Source organism: Neoarius graeffei, chromosome 10, assembly GCF_027579695.1.
Source record: "Neoarius graeffei isolate fNeoGra1 chromosome 10, fNeoGra1.pri, whole genome shotgun sequence".
NCBI classification, from domain to species: Eukaryota; Metazoa; Chordata; class Actinopteri; order Siluriformes; family Ariidae; genus Neoarius; species Neoarius graeffei.
This window is the reverse complement of record NC_083578.1, coordinates 59,712,097-59,732,865: the sequence shown is the minus strand read 5'-3', so window position 1 is coordinate 59,732,865 and position 20,769 is coordinate 59,712,097. Positions and strand designations below refer to the sequence as shown.

The 20,769-nt window shown below is 40.0% G+C and overlaps 1 protein-coding gene across 3 annotated transcripts in view; it reads right to left on the bottom strand.

The window, feature by feature from the left end:
- ccdc22 (coiled-coil domain containing 22) overlaps positions 1 to 17,905 on the bottom strand; it is a 40,019-nt gene extending 22,114 nt beyond the window's left edge. For 2 of the 3 annotated variants that reach the window (XM_060931981.1, XM_060931982.1), the window contains exons 1-6: positions 17,512 to 17,905; positions 15,274 to 15,451; positions 4,779 to 4,911; positions 1,749 to 1,855; positions 1,523 to 1,607; positions 763 to 932 (exon numbers count right to left, since the gene is read on the bottom strand). In XM_060931981.1, the coding sequence (XP_060787964.1) occupies positions 763 to 932; positions 1,523 to 1,607; positions 1,749 to 1,855; positions 4,779 to 4,911; positions 15,274 to 15,451; positions 17,512 to 17,561 (723 nt within the window). In that variant the 5' untranslated portion in view covers positions 17,562 to 17,905. Of the gene's footprint in view, positions 1 to 762; positions 933 to 1,522; positions 1,608 to 1,748; positions 1,856 to 4,778; positions 4,912 to 15,273; positions 15,452 to 17,496 lie in introns of all 3 variants that reach the window. The other variant, XM_060931984.1, reaches the window with a different exon arrangement.
- Between the last annotated feature and the right edge of the window lie 2,864 nt (positions 17,906 to 20,769).

Genomic DNA, 20,769 nt, shown 5'->3' with positions numbered 1-20,769 from the left:
ATTAAATTTCACCGGTTTTATGCAATCAAAAGGCCGTCTAACTTTGAATACTCGAGCGACGTACAGTACTGTGCAAAAGTCTTAGGCACCTGATTTTTTCTTCAAACAACCTTTTTATAGATTTTCAATTTATGACTTCTACCTTATCAAGTCAGAACAAAAACATTGTAGAGTTCCAAACATTCATTTTCCAGCACAAAATTAAATGTTACAGAAAAAAAAAAAAAGTTTGTAATATGCTGCTCAGATGCATGAGAGAGCACTTTTCAGATTAAAAAAAGAAAACATAATGAAGGCTGCTGGGTTTTGGTGCAAAATTAAGAAGTGTGTGACAGTCAAAGTGTCCAGAAGAACTGCGGCTGGTTCTGCAAGATGCTCAGTAAAACCTCCAGCTCATTTCCTTATCAAACTGTACTCACTGTATCAGAGGCTGCTTGCTTTTTTTTTTAAATTAAAAATCAAAAGGGCCGTCTCACACCAAATACTGATTTTGTTTCATTTATTATGGCTTACTGCTGTTTATAGTATTTTTTTTTTTAAATGTTGAAACATTTCATTTCATTATTTTTAAGCCATTTTTGCTCTATAGCATTTCTTTACCCATGCCAAAGACTTTTGCACAGTGCTGTATGTTCATAAAATCCAGTTATTTAAGTATATTACACTTCTGTTCATAAGAAACTGAGATGTTCTTTGGTCAACAGGACACCACTGACTTGGCATGCAGCTCTGTTAAGTGTCTAGAGTGATATCGGAGTGTACCTCAGGAGTGAGTCTGGAGAGAAGGCCTTGGCTGTTCCACTCGTTCTCCCACTCCTGTGCTGCGCTGAGTTCTGAAACATGGTTCTCCAACAGCGAGGCAGGCACTGAGGCAGCTTGAGAAGGCTGAGACGTCACAGGCAGCAAATACTCCCTCCAATACTCTTTCACCTCTGAGAAAAATTTAGATAAGCATTAGAGCAGAGGTATTCAACCAAAATTCGAGGACCGGTTATATAAAACCGTTTGCTTATGACAGTCTGGATAAGCAGTTACCATTACTGAAATGTTATCTTTTCTGCTGAACCATTTATGATTAGTTTATAGCTATAAGTATTGTCTCTCTCATGTATTCATCATGTTGCCATGCTATCGTTTATGACTTGCTGCCTGAACAAATGACACAGACTATATGGCCAAAAGTTTATGGACACCTGACTATCACACCCATATAGTCCCATTTGCTCTTCTGGGAAGGCTTTCCACTAAATCCACTACAGTAATCACGTTCACGTTTATAAAACGAGTCAGTTAGCTGAAAAAGTATGGTCAGTTCGCCCCATATATTTAACTATAGTATTCTATATAGTATTTCAGTATTGTGTTCTGTCTGTAGATAATTTTTTGCTCACTACTCCAGACTGCGGTGTGTCAGTCGATGACCGCAGAATTAATCTGAATATTGCCTTCTCAATTTGCCTACAACAATATGAGCACAGGAGAAGGAAAAAAGAAAAAAAAAATCCACAACAGATGAATGTACCTTTAGACTGTTTCTTGGCAGGAACTTTCACTGAGTATGGGAGACTCAGTGGCTGAGCATGGAATCTGTGACATGGACCAGGACTCTGAAGACCAATCGGCATTATTACTATTGTTACTAAAGCAACTCTGACAGAGCTCCAGAAATATATTTAAGACACATTTTTATAAAAATCATTTAATGAAATGTAAAACCCTGCAGTCCACCCTTAATGGTTATGTTATACCTGGGTTTTGCGGTGCAGCGGCAGTCTACAGGTTGGAGGAAGCCAAGGCAATGCCAGCTGAGCTTTAATCTGCGCTGCAATGGCTTTCTGCAGGACAGCAGACTTCCCTAAGAGACGAGCAATGTGTCAAGAAACAAAGAGAGGCATAAAACAAGCTGGAGGTTTCTATTTAGTCATTTCAGGAATGCAAGTATTCCTAAAATCAAGACGCAGCATGCATTAAATGATCAGGAAGACCCTGGTAACTCCCACCACTGTGCCTGTGATGTGCGGCTTTGAAACTATAGCTATAAATTGTACAGCTTTACAAAACCGCTCTATTTGGGCTTAGCGCAAAAATTAAAAAATAAATAAATAAATAAGCAAACCAAACTGAATTTCCTTTGAATTTTTTGAAATAACTCAAACAATAGACTATTATTGAACTAAAAACAGCATCAAAACCACGGTAACACAAAGCTTATGACTTTGAATGGAGTTGATTTTGGACATTTGCCAAAATAAACACAGACATGCAGTCCAGTGAAAAAAAAAAAGGTTTTCATAGCCTTAAGACAGAAATTCAGCAGACAGACGCCACACATTTATTTAGCTGTTAAATGGTTAAAAAAAAAAAGCTGGTAAATTTAGTCCTCAAACAGTCTCTCACTCTTCCTGATAGTTTCATTCGAATGCTCCTAGATGTCATACACTGTCTTCTTCAAATCAGGTTCAGTGCAGGGTACACGATTTTTTATTTCATTACATTTGTGGCAGATAAACTGGAAAGATCCATTTTCTTTCTTACACCCAGAAACTATGTGGACAAACTCTTAATACCATAATTACTTCTATTCTAGCAGAACAAGAGCTGAAAAAACCTGAACCCCTCCCGTACAACATAAAATAAACTCCAGAATAATCAGCAGCCTTGAAGAGAACTGGAGAAAAAGAAAAAACTGTATAAAATTTCACACACAACGGACCTTATTTAATCAATATTTTAGTAAAGCTGTGTGCAAATTTTGGCATAAGCAAACCCGAACTCAAGTTTTCAAAGGTTTTGGTAACGCTGATTTTCATCCTCCTAACAAGTGCACGTTGATGAACGCCAAGCACCCGTAAAGTGCACAGTGTGCATGCCGTAGCTCATTTCTATTTAAGCCTAGGTCACAACCGGACGTACGATTTTTTGGCCGTGTGATTTTTGGCGTTTCCCAAATCGCCACGTTTTTTTTGTTCGTGGAGAAAGACGCACGTTGGCCGTAAGTTTGTCTTGCAACCTGAAAAAAACGTAAGCGCCTGTAGAGTTTGTTTGATATGACAAAGAACCTCTGCGGCCGGTCTGCGGCCAGTCTACGGCTCGAAAATCAGCATGTCACACGCGCGCCCTCCGTGCGTTTCACGCGCGCCCTCCGTGCGTTTCACGCGCGCCCTCCGTGCGTTTCACGCGCGCCCTCCGTGCGTTTCACGCGCACCCTCCGTGCGTTTCACGCGCACCCTCCGTGCGTTTCACGCGCACCCTCCGTGCGTTTCACGCGCACCCTCCGTGCGTTTCACGCGCACCCTCCGTGCGTTTCACGCGTTTTTTGCACGTAGACCGGCCGCAGGAGCACGTACGGACGGTTGTGACTGAGGCTTTAGTGACCTTCACAAAACTCCAAAAAAGGTAAAGCTCACAGAGAGCTGAAAGCAATAAATGGCAAAAAGAACAGGAATCTATCAAAAGCTGAAATGGAAAACAACTCACATTTACGCTAATAAAAGATGTTTTTTAATCAGCATAAAAACAGCTGAAAGGCAAATATCTGGAGACATATTGCAAAAAAGGTGAAAAGAAAAATGGTTTGTAACCAGGTGATCATAGACACGAAGCCCTTCACACTGAAAAACTACTATGGTTAACTGTTGGGAAGTGTCTTGGCCAGATGCCTCTTTGGCTTCTCATCCACTTATGGAGAACCAAACTGTAGGTCACATTTTGTACTCCAAAAAACAACCCACACTGGTTTCTAAATATCCATCCATCCTAAACACAACTTATGCCAAATCGTCTCTCTGTAGCAAAATGCCAACTCAGTGTGTCCTGCCCTGCACACAAACCGTAATTAGCTAATTATTAAGCTTTTAATGAGTTCGGCCAAAGCCTGGAAGAGTCAGGAGAACTGTTAAAACTATGTTAGGGTCCGGAGTTAAGAACTTTGATTTTAATTTATAGATGTGTTGTGGTTTTTACCCCCATATTTAATATTTAATTATTGGTATTAAAATGAAATAACTGCATTCTGCACAATCATTACGTGTGTGTGTGATTGAATAAATAAGCTAGTTAAATCTGACCGGGTAATCCGTACATAAAACTGCATTAATCCATGCCAAGTACATGATCTGAAGCTTAATCGAGGTTCACCTGAGTTAGTCTTCTTATGTGTAAAATTAACACAAACTCAGGAGCTCTTGTATAATATGAATGTTTTTCTGAACTTATGGGATTTTCATGAATGCCAGATTTATTGGATAAACGCTCCAACGAAATACTTCTGAATAAATCCATTTTTTATCCAGCTTGAGAAATTACACAGATTTAGTCATATAAATAAATAAATTCTGATAAGATGTGCTTATTTGGTTTTTAAAAAAAAAAAGAAGAATTGGGACTGCACAGAAGGAAAAGCATCCGGTTCCTATTGACGCTTGGGGTGTTTTGCAGGAAAGCAAATGTTTTGCAATGATCATCTCCGTCTCCAGACTGAGCCGTTTCTCTGAGAATATAAAATAGCTTAAAATGTTTTAGGAGCTAGACCCTTGTTATTCTCTATAGCAGAGGCCTCATGAAATACCAGTTGTGGGGGTGTCGATAGGGGAGCATGGTTTCGCAGAACAAATTGCACCACTTCAGAAAACATTCAGAACAAATATTGTATTACTGAAACGATGAGCGACTTTCAAATAAATATCGCTCGTTGTTTTTCTTTTTACACGTCATTTGCATGAAGCTTATGCCAGTAGCACTTGTCTGCAGGATATCCTGAGGAGTGCGTCGTTTTATACCTGCTGGCTGGTCGGAAACCTCTGCACTCTCTCTGGGCAGCTTTTCCACCAGGAACATGAGTAAAGAGCGGATCTCTGGCTCATTGCTGTATAGAAACGTTTGGTAGCCAATCTCTCCCTTATAGCCCAAGTCCTACAGACAGACAGACAGACAGACAGACAGACAGACATACCATCAATTACTCTGGTGCTTTTCAATGAGGTTCAAGTAACAAAACTTATTACCAAAATTACTGGAATAAATGCTGTTCATAAATCCTTCATTAAATATCTTGACTGAATTTAGGGTGAATCATGTCTCAAGATTTACAAATAAAAATGCTTAGGAGGGTAAATCTGTGCATGGAAGTACATTTCCCTTTTTATTATTTCTAACTTCTATAAGATATTCTTCAATCACCACTTAAGGGCCCCATACACGTTCAAAAAAGTCATCAAAATTTTGTATCAAAATTTTGATATCAAAATACAAAATGTCCACACACGATTCAATGTTTTTTCTATTAAAAATTCAGTATTGTCAAAAACTTTGACATGGACGCAGCAGTGGCCGTAGCACTTGTGTTCGCTTTGGACAATGAACCGCCTCGGCATCGACGGAAATGGTCGAAAGACTGGTTTTTGAAACGGCGAACGTACGGTCACGGCAACCTCCTCAGAGAACTTCGTCTCAAAGAACCAGAGGACTTCCGTAATTTCCTTAGGATGGATGCCCCATCCTTCGATGAATTATTGGAACTTGTCAAGCCATTGATATTGAAAGAAGACACTGTGATGCGTTCATCTATACCGCCAAGTGAACGCTTGTCCATCAAGCCCCCCACACGCGCATCAATAATTTGACAACTCTTCAAAAAATATCAAAGTGATCTGATATGTCAAAATTTGGGTTCAAAATTTTGACATCAAATTTTTGACATCAAAACACCCTACACACGATCAAACTTTGTATCAAAATTTTGATACAAAATTTTGACGACTTTTTTGAACGTGTATGGGGCCCTTTACTGTGAGCCAGATAACTTCAAAACTGCATCATAAGCATCAGGGCTGAACGATATGGACAAAATTTCATATCTTGATATTCATGCCAGATATCTCGATATTGAAAAGATATGACTACGGGTTCAGTGAAAACCAAGCATTTTTCAGAAAAATAAAAAACATAATACAAAAAAAATGTGGAAAGTGCAGTTTTATTTTTAAGAACTCACTGCCAGTCATCAACATTAACAAATTACGAATAAATAAATTACAAATCAAACATTTTACTGCAGCTCTGCTTTAACAATAAATAACAAATGCAGCAGCTGGTGGAACATTGAAAGTGCATTGAAGTGCAACATCTTATATTCTTCAAAAGATCACATAACTGTATGCAGAAAATGCATTTATATGCATTATAACTCATTATAGAGTTTCGGAATGGCCACTTGATTAAAATGTGTTCAGGATGGTATTTTATAACGCTTGTCCAGCGTCCGAACCATTTTTTAAAGCCCTCTTTCGAGACTGTGTACACCGGTACCATGTCTTTTGCAATGTGGTATGTTATCGCGTCTGTAATTTCTTTGTCTGGTGGACGTCGACTCGTACGGTGCAACGCTACTGAACGCATCAGCAATCAAACTTTACTTTGGCTTATTTTGGGATGACTGAGAAGTCTCCGGTGTTTCTCTCATTGTCATACACTCTTCGTGCAGCACGCGATGGTGTTGTTTCAGGTGGTAAAACGTTTGTTGTGCTACCTTGCTTCGTCGCAATTTTTGCTAAGCACGACCTGCACAACACCCTCACTCTGGTTAACATCGTCCTTTTTGAATCCAAAATGCCTCCAAATAATGGAGGATGATTTATGTTTTGGCACCAAGTCAGAGTCTGCACCGCCACTGGCCGCATTATCTTCCGCACTCATTTTCTTTCTTTTTAATTTCCCTGCTGTGTGTGTGTAGTGCGCGCGGGCGTCGGTCTCCATCTCCCCCAGTCCCGCCCTCATATGTTTGTCATTGGTTGGCTTCAGCTGTCAATCCACAGCAAGCATGAAATAAGGTTTGTGATTGGCTGGCCTTAGTGGTGCGTTCAAAGGCAATCGTAAAAATGATGTTTGTTGTGATTGCCAGAGCTATACATGCAGGGCGAGCACGGGGAGGGGAAATCTATATCGTTGCTTTTTCGATATTAATATCTTGAATGTTCATATCTAGATATAGATACGATAACGATATATCGTTCAGCCCTAATAAGCATGCATTCGAACATTTTCAAACTACAGACACTGGGCGTTTGTAAGTTCAGTTACCAAAATACTAAAGTTTATTCTTCTACTTTTATCTAGGAATCCTATGCATTTGTAGTTGAAAGTAATATTTCTGCTCTCTCTCTGAGGACCGCTAAATGTAGATGTAATTTAAAAAAAAAAAAACACATTAGACCCTTTATTTACAGTTTCTCTGAATTATTTGGGTACAATTCTCAAATGACCAAAAAAAAAAAAAAGTTCAAATCATGTGCAAACATCAAAACCACTGAGCATTTGTTTAAAACAGACTTGAAATTTTCATTCTTTCAAAAGAAATGCAATGTCTTAACAAATCTATGCAAAAAAAAAAAAAAAAAGGGGGGAACAACTGTCTACATTTTACACAGTTACCAACTGAATATTTTGCTGATCAAAACGGATTATGCTGTATCGCGGTGCAATAGCTGTACTCTCCAAAATGTGTCGGAATTCTTTCCTATGAATATCATTAGAATATGTATTGTTTAAGAATGCCTAATTTGAAATTCAGGTGAGGCTTGAACTTCACTAATGAATAGGGAGTCTCTCGCATCTTACATCAACCAAATCACACGTTCTGTCAAGTTTGCCGGACACATGCCATTCATGAGTATGGATCTTGCCAAACATATTTATAGAGCTTGATCACAACAGAATCACTACAATTTCTGAACATGGATGAACTTGGCCAGGTCAGTAATGAACAAGGGCAACTGTCTGCTCAAGGAACAGGTCGAGTAATGAGGAGAAGAGCGCAGAATAGCGGAAGAGGCAGAAGTTTACTCAAGCAATATCACACCGGAGATCGGGCTGCTGTACTGAATATCAGCACGACCGTGATTCAGCTGTAGACACGAATCTGATATATAGGCTGATATTCAGTCCAACAGTACGACCTCGAGTGTGAATGCTTTTATACAACAGTTCTAGAAGCAAGAAATTAATATTGAGTGACATTTCAGACACAATACAGCCAAATGTTCTGCTTATTTTTGCTTCGCTAGCAGAAACAGATCCCGAAGAAGCCACTCTCACTTTGTAGCCCGCTGGCCAGCTTGATCAAATTGATTTATTCCTGTTAAAGGTGCTTCCAATAAAATTGGCATCCCTTCTTCATCTAATGAGTATTCATATTTTTAAAAAGTTGCATTTCTGAAAAGTAACAGCTGCCATGTCTGCTAATGATATTAACACTACTATAGTAACTGTTTCAAAAAAGGCAGCACAATTTTATATGGTGAACACAAACAAGCGGCATGATGCACACAGTGAAATATCAGAATGCTGTTATAGTAAATACAAGAGTGCTCCGAGAGCACAATATCCTCCGCTGGCAACTACGCCATAACTCTGGATAAAACGCGACTGTTTCCTATTTTTGTATTACATGGTGTTTAAAGGTAGACTGCCTTTCAGATTTTGCAAGTTTAGGTCATAAAAAGAATGTTCCCTGACACCCAATTATTTTTGTTTAGTGGACTGAAAGCTATTGAATTCGAATCACAGACTTACAATTTTATTATTTATTTATTTAAATAGAACAATTAATGAATTTAGGGCCACATGACCCTAAATTCGCAGCTGTTTTTTCTTGCTTCACCACGATCCAATTCAAGATACTATGTCATGCATCACCAGGGCTCTACAGTGCGTATGTTTCACTCGCATTTGCGAGCGAATTTTTCGGCATGCGAACGACGAAAAAAAAAAAAAAAAAAACATGCGCGTTCGTGCGAGGGCTTCTTGCGGCCGACAATTTAGGAAAGCGCTGAGCACAGACGCGACGAGTTTAACATTCTAAAATGTATTAAACGTTAAACTGCAAAGTATGTAAATCCAGTGCTGGATAGCCTACCTAATATAGTGTAACGAGTAACGGCCTGTATTGTTGTAAGTGTGTGTGTTCAGTGTTGTGTGTGTGTGTGTTCTGCCTGCGCCTTGCTCCCTGTCTGTAGTTGCGTGCATTGCCCGTCTTGCACCTGCGGTGGTTCCCATGGCAGCCGGGGTGTGTGTGTGTGTGTGTGTGTGAAAAAGTTACATTTTTTTTGCCACATCTTTCTGTGACTGCCCCTCTTTCCCACGGTTGTATGTTGTGGGTGTGGCATTAGGTGGGAAAAGTGCTTTTTAGGGATTCATCAGATCATTCAACCGAGAGATAACTGAGAGCTGGTTCGGACCGAGCTGAGAAATATATTCGCTATGCAGAGAATAACGGCGTTTTTTAAAAGCAATGATGGTGGAAACAAGAATAAAAGAACGGACGAGGAAGAAAGTGTAGTGAAGAAAGCTAGAATGACGGGAGAAGGTGCGGGAAAATTATATAATGAGATGGAAAGCACACACCCCAGTGCAAACATTTAGATGGGAACATACAACACAGCAGAAAAACAAATAATGTACAGTATATACAAATGGTGCATGTCACAACACAGCAGAAAAACAAAGAATATACCATATATACAACTGGGTGTGTTGAGTTGCAGATGTTAATTGCACATTAGTTATAGAAACTCAGTTCAGCTACAAATCTCAGGATATTGCACTGTATTTGGTATTGCATTGTATTGGGTATGGATGTAAAAGTGTAGAAATATAAATATAAAATATACAAAAGCTATACAAAAGTTGCTCTGTGAGGTTGCACTGTAATAAGTATTGCACTGTATCAGGCAAGTGTGAGAATATTGTCCTTTTAGGTCCTTGTTGGTGCATTGTTGCACCTGCCAGAAGTGGCATCAGTCAGTGCATGTAATTAGCCTTTTTCACATTACGTCACTTGCAGAAGAACCTCACATCCGTTTTCAGCCTTTTGAATGGAAGAAGAGGCGGCATGCTAATCTGCTGGCTAACAAGTAGCAACCATAGAAAGTCAGTAAACTTCCTTTCCAAAACAAGGCAGATAGGTGACTGGAATGGTCGCTAACAATATGTAATGATAAACAACAATGCACAATATTATTATCAGTCTTATCTGTGAATGACACAGTTTTGTTAACATATGTTGCCGCCGTATACCTCTTCTTCCATTCAAAAGGCTGAAAACGGATACGAGTTCCCCTGCAAGTGACGTAATGTGAAAAAGGCTAATTGTTCAACGTGGTTATGGCCTGTGGGAAAAAACTGTTTGAGTCTGTTGGTCCTTGCTTTGATGCACCTGTAACGCCTGCCTGAGGGCAGCAAGTCAAAGAACTCAGAGCCAGGGTGGGAGCTGTCCTTGATGATGTTGTTAGCTCTGCTCTCTGTTTAGCTACTGTTTGTTCATTCATTCAGTTGTTCGTTATTCATTTGTTTGTTCATTCATTCGTTCATTCATTCATTCTCAATTGAATTTTGCGTTTTATGTGTTGGTGTGTCTAAGGTTTGCGCTGCAATAAACCTTTAAAATGAAAACCTACTTGTGCTTGTGCCCCCATTTTTTTCCCTGTGCTCCTAAAATTTTTAACTTAAGAGCACGTGTGCTCCTGAAAAAAAAAAAAAGTTAGTGTAGTGCCCTGTGCATCACGTGGTGGGCTTTCCCCGTTCACGCAAGGCATTGTAGGATACAAATTTGAAACAGGAGAGACCAATGGAGGACGCGAGTGTGCGAATGAAACGTGAAAGACCGACTACAGTAACGGAAAGCGAGAAGAAAAAAGACGTCATGTTGTGAAGGAAAGGAAACGCAGGGTTAACTTCCCCTTTCTGCCTGAAGCGAGCGATTTCATGCACATTATTTGCTAGGGAATCCCCTCAAATTAAATAACTTCACAGCCAAAGAATGGCTTGATATTTTGTAAGATATTACAGAAATAAACATCACAATGACCAAATTTCAGAGGGAACTAAATTTCACTGATTTTATGAAATCAAAAGGCCGTCTCACCAAGTTCTCTGTTGACTGTGGTGTAAAATTTTACGCAACTAAAAATACAGGAACAATTTCCATGGATATGCAAGGGCAATGTGGAATGTAAAACCTTGTACTGTTGAAGTCTGCATCTGAATAGTATTCAGTTTGAGAGACAATAGTATTCAGTGAGCAAGACTGCAAAAAAAACAAAACAAAACAAAAAAAACATACATTCAGTGTCAGTGGAAAAACAGGACAAGACTGAATGGTCCTTCTATCCATATTTTCACTGCCATACTGATAAAACATCTAAACCTTTTGACCACCAATGTTTACACAACACCAAAGAAACTTTTCATTTTGAGGGCATTAGCTTTTTTTTTTTTTTAAATGATCCAATAACTTTGTACGAGTTACGATGTTTCACAGCTGAGCTATGGCACAGTGCGGCTCCATATAAGCTGTTTTGACAAATGCACCTAGAACTTTGAGAATGTTAACACTGTTTCAGGTAATGAGCCAAAGCAATTGAGAAACTGCAAAATGTTTGTAATAAATAATAATAATCTGGCTGTTTTATTGGCATTATAGAGCTTTTTTATTTTATAATTTTCCACTCACAGAGCGCATTAGGTTCAAGCTCATTATTTATCAGCCTTCTTTTAAGTTACTGAGGTTTGTAGTTCACGTTAATCTACTGATACACTGACATGTGGAATAGGCAATAGGCATATTTCATAAAAATACATGATCTGGCCAAAACGATGTGGACATCTGACCTTTACACCCATATAATAATCTCATCTCATCTCATTATCTCTAGCCGCTTTATCCTTCCACAGGGTCGCAGGCAAGCTGGAGCCTATCCCAGCTGACTACGGGCGAAAGGCGGGGTACACCCTGGACAAGTCGCCAGGTCATCACAGGGCTGACACATACAGTGGTGCTTGAAAGTTTGTGAACCCTTTAGAATTTTCTATAGTTCTGCATAAATATGACCTAAAACATCATCAGATTTTCACACAAGTCCTAAAAGTAGATAAAGAGAACCCAGTTAAACAAATAAGACAGAAATATTATACTGGGTCGTTTATTTATTGAGGAAAATGATCCAATATTACATATCTGTGAGTGGCAAAAGTATGTGCATGGCAGGGTTGCAAGGAGAAAGCCACTGCTCTCCAAATCATTGCTGCTCGTCTGCAGTTTGCTAAAGATCACGTGGACAAGTCAGAAGGCTATTGGAAAAATGTTTTGTGGACGGATGAGACCAAAATAGAACTTTTTGGTTTAAATGAGAAGTGTAATGCTTGAAGAAAGGAAAACACTGCATTCCAGCATAAGAACCTTATCCCATCTGTGAAACATGGTGGTGGTAGTATCATGGTTTGGGCCTGTTTTGCTGCATCTGGGCCAGAACGGCTTGCCATCATTGATAGAACAATGAATTCTGAATTATACCAGCAAATTCTAAAGGAAAATGTCAGGACATCTGTCCATGAACTGAATCTCAAGAGAAGGTGGGTCATGCAGCAAGACAACGACCCTAAGCACACAAGTCGTTCTGCCAAAGAATGGTTAAAGAAGAATAAAGTTAATGTTTTGGAATGGCCAAGTCAAAGTCCTGACTTTAATCCAATGGAAATGTTGTGGAAGGACCTGAAGCGAGCAGTTCATGTGAGGAAACCCACCAACATCCCAGAGTTGAAGCTGTCCTGTACGGAGGAATGGGCTAAAATTCCTCCAAGCCGGTGTGCAGGACTGATCAACAGTTACCGGAAACGTTTAGTTGCAGTTATTGCTGCACAAGGGGGTCACACCAGATACTGAAAGCAAAGGTTCACATACTTTTGCCACTCACAGATGTATAATATTGGATCATTTTCCTCAATAAATAAATGACCAAGTATAATATTTTTGTCTCATTTGTTTAACTGGGTTCTCTTTGCCTACTTTTAGGACTTGTGTGAAAATCTGATGTTGTTTTAGGTCATATTTATGCAGAAATATAGAAAATTCTAAAGGATTCACAAACTTTCAAGCCCCACTGTAGACACAGACAACCATTCACACTCACATTCACACCTACGGTCAATTTAGAGTCACCAGTTAACCTAACCTGCATGTCTTTGGACTGTGGGGGAAACCGGAGCACCCGGAGGAAACCCACGCGACACGGGGAGAGCATGCAAACTCCACACAGAAAGGCCCTCGCCGGCCACGGGGCTCGAACCCGGACCTTCTTGCTGTGAGGCGACAGCGCTAACCACTACACCACCGTGCCGCCCCCATATAATAATAATAATAATAATAATAATAATAATAATAATAAACAAACAATACTAAGTTCAATTTATATAGCACCTTTCTCACACCCAAGGTCGCTTTACAATTTTTTTTTTTTTATTTTATTTTTTTTTGGGGGGGGGGGGGGGGGGGGGGGCTTTTTGAACATCCCATTCCAGATTTGGTCCCACTTTGCATTAATAATAATAATAATAAACAACTTATTTTCTGAAGGTTTATAGTAACCAGTTTAGCTCACGCTAATCTTACACTGGGCCTTCAATCTATTCAGGCTTGGGACTGGCACCAAGTATGCACTGTCTTGTACAACCCTAGTGGCTAGGTATTTTATCTAATCTGCATGTCTTTGGACTGTGGGGGGAAACCGGAGCACCCAGAGGAAACCCACGCAGACATGGGGAGAACATGCAAACTCCACATAGAAAGGCCCCCATCAACCGTGGGGTTCGAACCCAGAACCTTCTTGCTGTGAGGCAACAGTGCTAACCACTACACAAGTGTGCTGCCTCATTACAGTAAACTCTCCACTCTTCTGGGAAGACTTTCCACTAGATTTTGAGTACAGATCCCCACAGCCACGCTCCATTAGGCCAAAAGAACATTACTGAGGTCAAGCACTGATGAGGAGGTCTGGTGTACAGTCAGCATTTCAGTTCATCCCAAAGGTGTTCAGTGGGGTTGAGGTCAGGGCTCGGTGTAGGTCACTCAATTTCTTTCACTCCAACCTTGCTGAACCATGTCTTCACGGACCTTGCTTGTTTGCACACAGGGACGTTGTCATGCTGGAACATGTTTGGGCCTCTTAGCTCCAGTGAATGGAAACTGGAACGCTACAGCATACAAATACACCCTATACAACTGTGTGCTTCAAACTTTGTCAAGGTTGGGGAAAGATCCAGATATAGTTGTGATGTGGTCAGGTGTCCACAAACCTTTGGCCATATAGCGTGTGCGCGTATATGTATTATTTATTTATTATTATTTTTAAACATACTCACACATACAGAACTGTGCAAAAGTCCTAAGCACCCTATTTTTCCCCCCATACAAACTTTGTTATAGATTTCTATTTTAGGACTTCCACATTATCGAGTCAGAACAAAAACATTATAGTGTTACAAATATTCGTTTTCCAGCACAAAATTACATGTTACAGAAAACATGCTGGATCTGAGCAGAATATTACATAAAGAGAACACTTCAGATTTAAAAAAAAAAAAAATGAAGGCTACTGGGTTTTGGTGAAAAATTAAGAAGCGAGTGTGACCAGGTGTCCAGAAGAACTGTGGCTGGTTCTACAAGATGCTCAGTAAAACCTACAGCTCATTTCCTTATCAAACTGCACTCATTGTACCTGAGACTTAATTTTGTTTTAAGCAAAAGGTCATCTCGGCACGGTGGTGTAAGTGGTTAGCACGGTCACCTCACAGCAAGAAGGTTCTGGGTTTGAGTGCAGTGGCCGGCGAGGGCCTTTCTGTGTGGAGTTTGCGTGTTCTCCCCGTGTCTGCGTGGGTTTCCTCCGGGTGCTCCGGTTTCCCTCACAGTCCAAAGACATGCAGTTAGGTTAACGTGGGGTGGCCTTGGGCTGAAGTGCCCTTGAGCAAGATACCTAACCCCTGACTGCTCCCCAGGTGCTGTAGTGTGGCTGCCCACTGCTCTGGGTATGTGCGTGCGTGTGTTTTCACTGCTTCAGATGGGTTAAACGCAGAGGATGAATCTCACTGTGCTTGAAGTGTGCATGTGACAAATAAAGCTCTTTCTTTCTCACACCAAAAACTGACTGTTTCATTTATTATGGCTTCCTGCTGTTTATGGTATTTTTTAATGTTGAATCATTTCATCTCATTTCATTATTTTAAGCCATTTTTGGTCTATAGCATCTCTTTACATATGCCTAAGGCTTTTGCGCAGCGCTGTACGTTAATCCTTGTGCACGGCAGACACGTCCTCTTTAATCTCGGGTGCACTAGTCTAGTGCTTTTGTGAGACTTCTGATAAATCATAGCAAAAGAACAGCAATATATTATTTTTGCCTACAACATGTGACCCAAGCTGTAATCTAGTTCAAGTTTTTCTCTCACCTGGCAGGCTTGGGCCAGGCTCATGCCCACCCTGAAGCGGGCAGACATGCCTGGCGGCAGCATGGGAGACAGTCCACTGCCCACAGCCGGGTCAATCACACGCAAACATCGCACCACTGCTTGCACTATGAGCTCACTGGAGAACTGCTTAACACTCTGCACATCTTCGTCTATATCACTGCAGGACAGAGGAACAGGGTTTAAGAAGAAACATGAATGTAAAGGAAGTAATGCACACACATGCACATGTAGATTCAGACATGAAAGCAGACTGACAGTTATTTACAACCCCGATTCCAAAAAAGTTGGGACAAAGTACAAATTGTAAATAAAAACGGAATGCAATGATGTGGACGTTTCAAAATTCCATATTTTATTCAGAATAGAACATAGATGACATATCAAATGTTTAAACTGAGAAAATGTATCATTTAAAGAGAAAAATTAGGTGATTTTAAATTTCATGACAACAACACATCTCAAAAAAGTTGGGACAATTTTATTTTATTTATTTTTTTTTTTTTTTTTGGGGGGGGGGGGGACAAGCACTGTGAGACATCCCCTTTTCTCTTTACAACAGTCTGTAAACGTCTGGGGACTGACGAGACAAGTTGCTCAAGTTTAGGGATAGGAATGTTAATCCATTCTTGTCTAATGTAGGATTCTAGTTGCTCAACTGTCTTAGGTCTTTTTTGTCGTGTCTTCCGTTTTATGATGCGCCAAATGTTTTCTATGGGTGAAAGATCTGGACTGCAGGCTGGCCAGTTCAGTACCCGGACCCTTCTTCTACGCAGCCATGATGCTGTAATTGATGCAGTATGTGGTTTGGCATTGTCATGTTGGAAAATGCAAGGTCTTCCCTGAAAGAGACGTCGTCTGGATGGGAGCATATGTTGCTCTAGAACCTGGATATACCTTTCAGCATTGATGGTGTCTTTCCAGATGTGTAAGCTGCCCATGCCACACGCACTAATGCAACCCCATACCATCAGAGATGCAGGCTTCTGAACTGAGCGCTGATAACAACTTGGGTCGTCCTTCTCCTCTTTAGTCCGAATGACACGGCGTCCCTGATTTCCATAAAGAACTTCAAATTTTGATTCGTCTGACCACAGAACAGTTTTCCACTTTGCCACAGTCCATTTTAAATGAGCCTTGGCCCAGAGAAGACATCTGCGCTTCTGAATCATGTTTAGATACGGCTTCTTCTTTGAACTATAGAGTTTTAGCTGGCAACGGCGGATGGCACGGTGAATTGTGTTCACAGATAATGTTCTCTGGAAATATTCCTGAGCCCATTTTGTGATTTCCAATACAGAAGCATGCCTGTATGTGATGCAGTGCCGTCTAAGGGCCCGAAGATCACGGGCACCCAGTATGGTTTTCCGGCCTTGACCCTTACGCACAGAGATTCTTCCAGATTCTCTGAATCTTTTGATGATATTATGCACTGTAGATGCTGATATGTTCAAACTCTTTGCAATTTTACACTGTCGAACTCCTTTCTGATATTGCTCCACTATTTGTCAGCGCAGAATTAGGGGGATTGGTGATCCTCTTCCCATCTTTACTTCTGAGAGCCGCTGCCACTCCAAGATGCTCTTTTTATACCCAGTCATGTTAATGACCTATTGCCAATTGACCTAATGAGTTGCAATTTGGTCCTCCAGCTGTTCCTTTTTTGTACCTTTAACTTTTCCAGCCTCTTATTGCCCCTGTCCCAACTTTTTTGAGATGTGTTGCTGTCATGAAATTTCAAATGAGCCAATATTTGGCATGAAATTTCAAAATGTCTCACTTTCGACATTTGATATGTTGTCTATGTTCTATTGTGAATACAATATCAGTTTTTGAGATTTGTAAATTATTGCATTCCGTTTTTATTTGCAATTTGTACTTTGTCTTAACTTTTTTGGAATCGGGGTTTAGATTAGCCAGTCATTTCAAGCAATTTCCATCAAAGAAGAAAACAATTGCTTTCTTCTTGTCTGAAGAAATCTGCAGCAATAAGGCGTGACTTACAAGACAAAAGATAAAATCTACTGAGGTACAAAATTAAGGAAGTAAAAAACAGTACTTCCTAATTGCACACTGAACATGCAGATATAACTAATTGATAAAATGAGTTACAGCTTTAACAGATCACGAATGAGTGAACTTAAATCTGTAGCTGCAGATCAGTGGATCTAGTAATAGCAGGATGGAAAAGAAACCACAGCTCACATCTTCAAAACTTACGTGCCAGCCTGTCTGAGGGAATGGATTAAAATCCTGTCGACTTCTTCCATTACTGAAAGTGATCACAATAAAGCTGAAAAATCTTCTAACAGTACCAGAGCCCCAAACACGTCCAACCAAACGACTATCATAAGGCTGTGTGGATTCACTCACAGCTAAGAGACATTAGCATCGCCTCACTGTACAATAATAGCATAGCTGCTAACTAAGGTAAATAATTCGTACTAACAACCCATAACCACCCAATTCCCATTATTAAAATGTAAAACATTAATTCCTACAGTGTTTAACGTTCTGCTCAATACTCTCGAAGAACATAAAACGAGGGAAAATACAAGCTTTTTGCGGTCAGTGTAATTTTTTTTCTCTTTTTTTTGGCTAACGTGAAGCGGAAGTCATATGCAAGGAGTGCCAGTCGAAGTGCACGCTGGGATATGGAGTTTTTTCTCACCAGCCAAACCGCGGTCTTTATTTATACTAATTTGGCACTAAAACACACTTTCCCACAAGGCCTGTTGGCGCAAATCTCATGACTCAAATGACGCTAAGGCACGTGCGCGCTGATTTTTTTTCTCTTTAAATCGCCAAAATCATGTCTAATTCTAACTAAATCAAAACATATCAACAGTTAGGATATAAGAAATAAAGGAGATAGTCATCTAAGTAAACGCACCCTGCTGACTAAAATAAAATTACATCAGTGAAAAAGTAAAGCTAACACGGTGCCATTTGCCGTGTTGTCTGTTTTATGGTCCGTTATACAGTCGAGCCTTTCCTGATCACCCACTTAATAACACATTTGTTACCTAAATAAACTGTACTCTTAGATCTGATTACATGTTTTAGATCATATTATAAACCTGTGAATTTTCAAAGAGAATTTGACCCTTTATGCAAAAACTACTTTTCTGGGGAGAAAGTCATTTCCTTATGTCTAAATATTGAGACGCTTCTTTATTGATAATGGGGCCTATAAAGGAAATTGCAGTAGATAGTACACTTGGTGAAAATTATGAAAATAATATAATATTGTTTATGGATTTGTCTTTGTTTGGTCTACACTACCGTTCAAAAGTTTGGGGTCACCCAGACAATTTTGTGTTTTCCATGAAAAGTCACACTTTTATTTACCACCATAAGTTGTAAAATGAATAGAAAATATAGTCAAGACATTTTTCTGGCCATTTTGAGCATTTAATCGACCCCACAAATGTGATGCTCCAGAAACTCAATCTGCTCAAAGGAAGGTCAGTTTTATACAGGGGCGATTCTAGCATCTGATCTTTGGGGGTGCTTAGCCCCCAGAGCTGACAGAGGCACCTGACTTGAACGACAGTGTTTCCACATTTATTCCGCATTTAGACTATACTTAACTAGACAAGAAGACTAGACTAGACAAGACTAGACTTATGCAATGTTTTAACAGAAGCTGACCCAATAAACTATGATATCTACACATTTACAACCACTGACACAAATATTTACGTTATATTTTTAACTAAACAAGACCTACTACTGCATTTGTAATGTTGGAGCTATTCATTTTGAACAGTGGTAATTGTTAATTAATGTGTTATTGTGTATTGTGTAATAAGTGTGTATTATTATGATTTTACATTAGTTTACATTAGTAAACACTATGTTACATTAAATAAAATTGACTAACACACGGTGGTCTAGCACCGTAGCACTTGTACAGCTCTGCACAAAAGTATCTCGATATGGATGGTAAATGTCGTTTTTATCATTCTGTTCATAGACCAGGGAACATCAATATTGCATTATGCATATTATTGTGTTGTGTTTAACAATTGTAACTCCAGTCCGTACTTTCACATCTCGCTATGCCAGTAATACTCAGGTGCTACTTTGAGTTCCTCATCGGCGTGGAATCCAGTTAAAAAAAACACCATGTCGTAGCAAGCACTCGCACGGACAGGCAACCCAATCAGAGGGGACGCAAGGGGGGGGAGGTATTTTACTGCTCATAGAACTATCACCTAACAGGTGAATTCAAGAACACACGCCCGCGCACACATTCATTGCGCAGTGCGCGAGGGCACTTATTTCTGAAAATTACTTCCAAAAGCAGTGTTTCTGAGGGTGCTGAGCTAGGGGGTGCTGAGCTCGTTTTTGGGGGTGCTTGAGCACCCCCAAAAATAGGCTAAACACGCCCCTGGTTTTATAGCTTCTCTAAAGAGCTAAACTGTTTTCAGCTGTGCTAACATGATTGTACAAGGGTTTTCTAATCATCCATTAGCCTTCTGAGGCAATGAGCAAACACATTGTACCATTAGAACACTGGAGTGAGAGTTGCTGGAAATGGGCCTCTATACACCTATGGAGATATTGCACCAAAAACCAGACATTTGCAGCTAGAATAGTCATTTACCACATTAGCAATGTATAGAGTGGATTTCTGATTAGTTTAAAGTGATCTTCATTGAAAAGAACAGTGCTTTTCTTTCAAAAATAAGGAAATGTCAAAGTGACCCCAAACTTTTGAATGGTAGTGTATAAGGCTACATCCACACGACAACGGCAATGAGACGTTATTTAAAAAAATATCGCGTCCAAATGGGCAACGATCAGTAAAATATCAGGTCCATATGGCAACGCAGCGCTTGCTGAAAACGATGCAATATACATGCCACACCTCTAGGGGCGCTGTAAGACGGTCCCTTTGGAGACACCAGAACAATAGAAGAAGTAAGGACGCATGCGCATAAACTATTATGCGCGAGACTTCATATTAGCCACAAAGTCAGAAAAATCTGTTCGTAAAATTACATTATAATGACCAAATACAATGAAAAGTATTTTTCCAGTCTCACCTGTGAAAGGTAATCCCATGTGATCTCGTTTGGACGGCAAACCTGTTGGTACAGTTAAACGCAGCACATGAATGAGGCATCTTTATTCTCCGCTTTGACCCATCCAATATGGCTGCGAGGATGACGCATGATTCTACGCGGAAGGCGGTGTCTTTAATGGTCCGGAATAAATTGAATGCTACACGTTGATGGATTAATTTGTTCTTCTACGCCCTTTTTGAGGAATGTATTGTAGGACTTAAACCAACATCTGAAGAGGTGAGATCGCTCCTTTTTTTCCCTATTTTTGCTGGTGGGATTGACTCTGCCCTAAGAGCTATTCTCTCTCTCTCTCTTTCTCTCTCTCACTTTGCACCATTACACAATAAATATTCACAGTGAAAATATTTTGTAAGCGCGTTTCATGAACCAAGTTATAGGATTT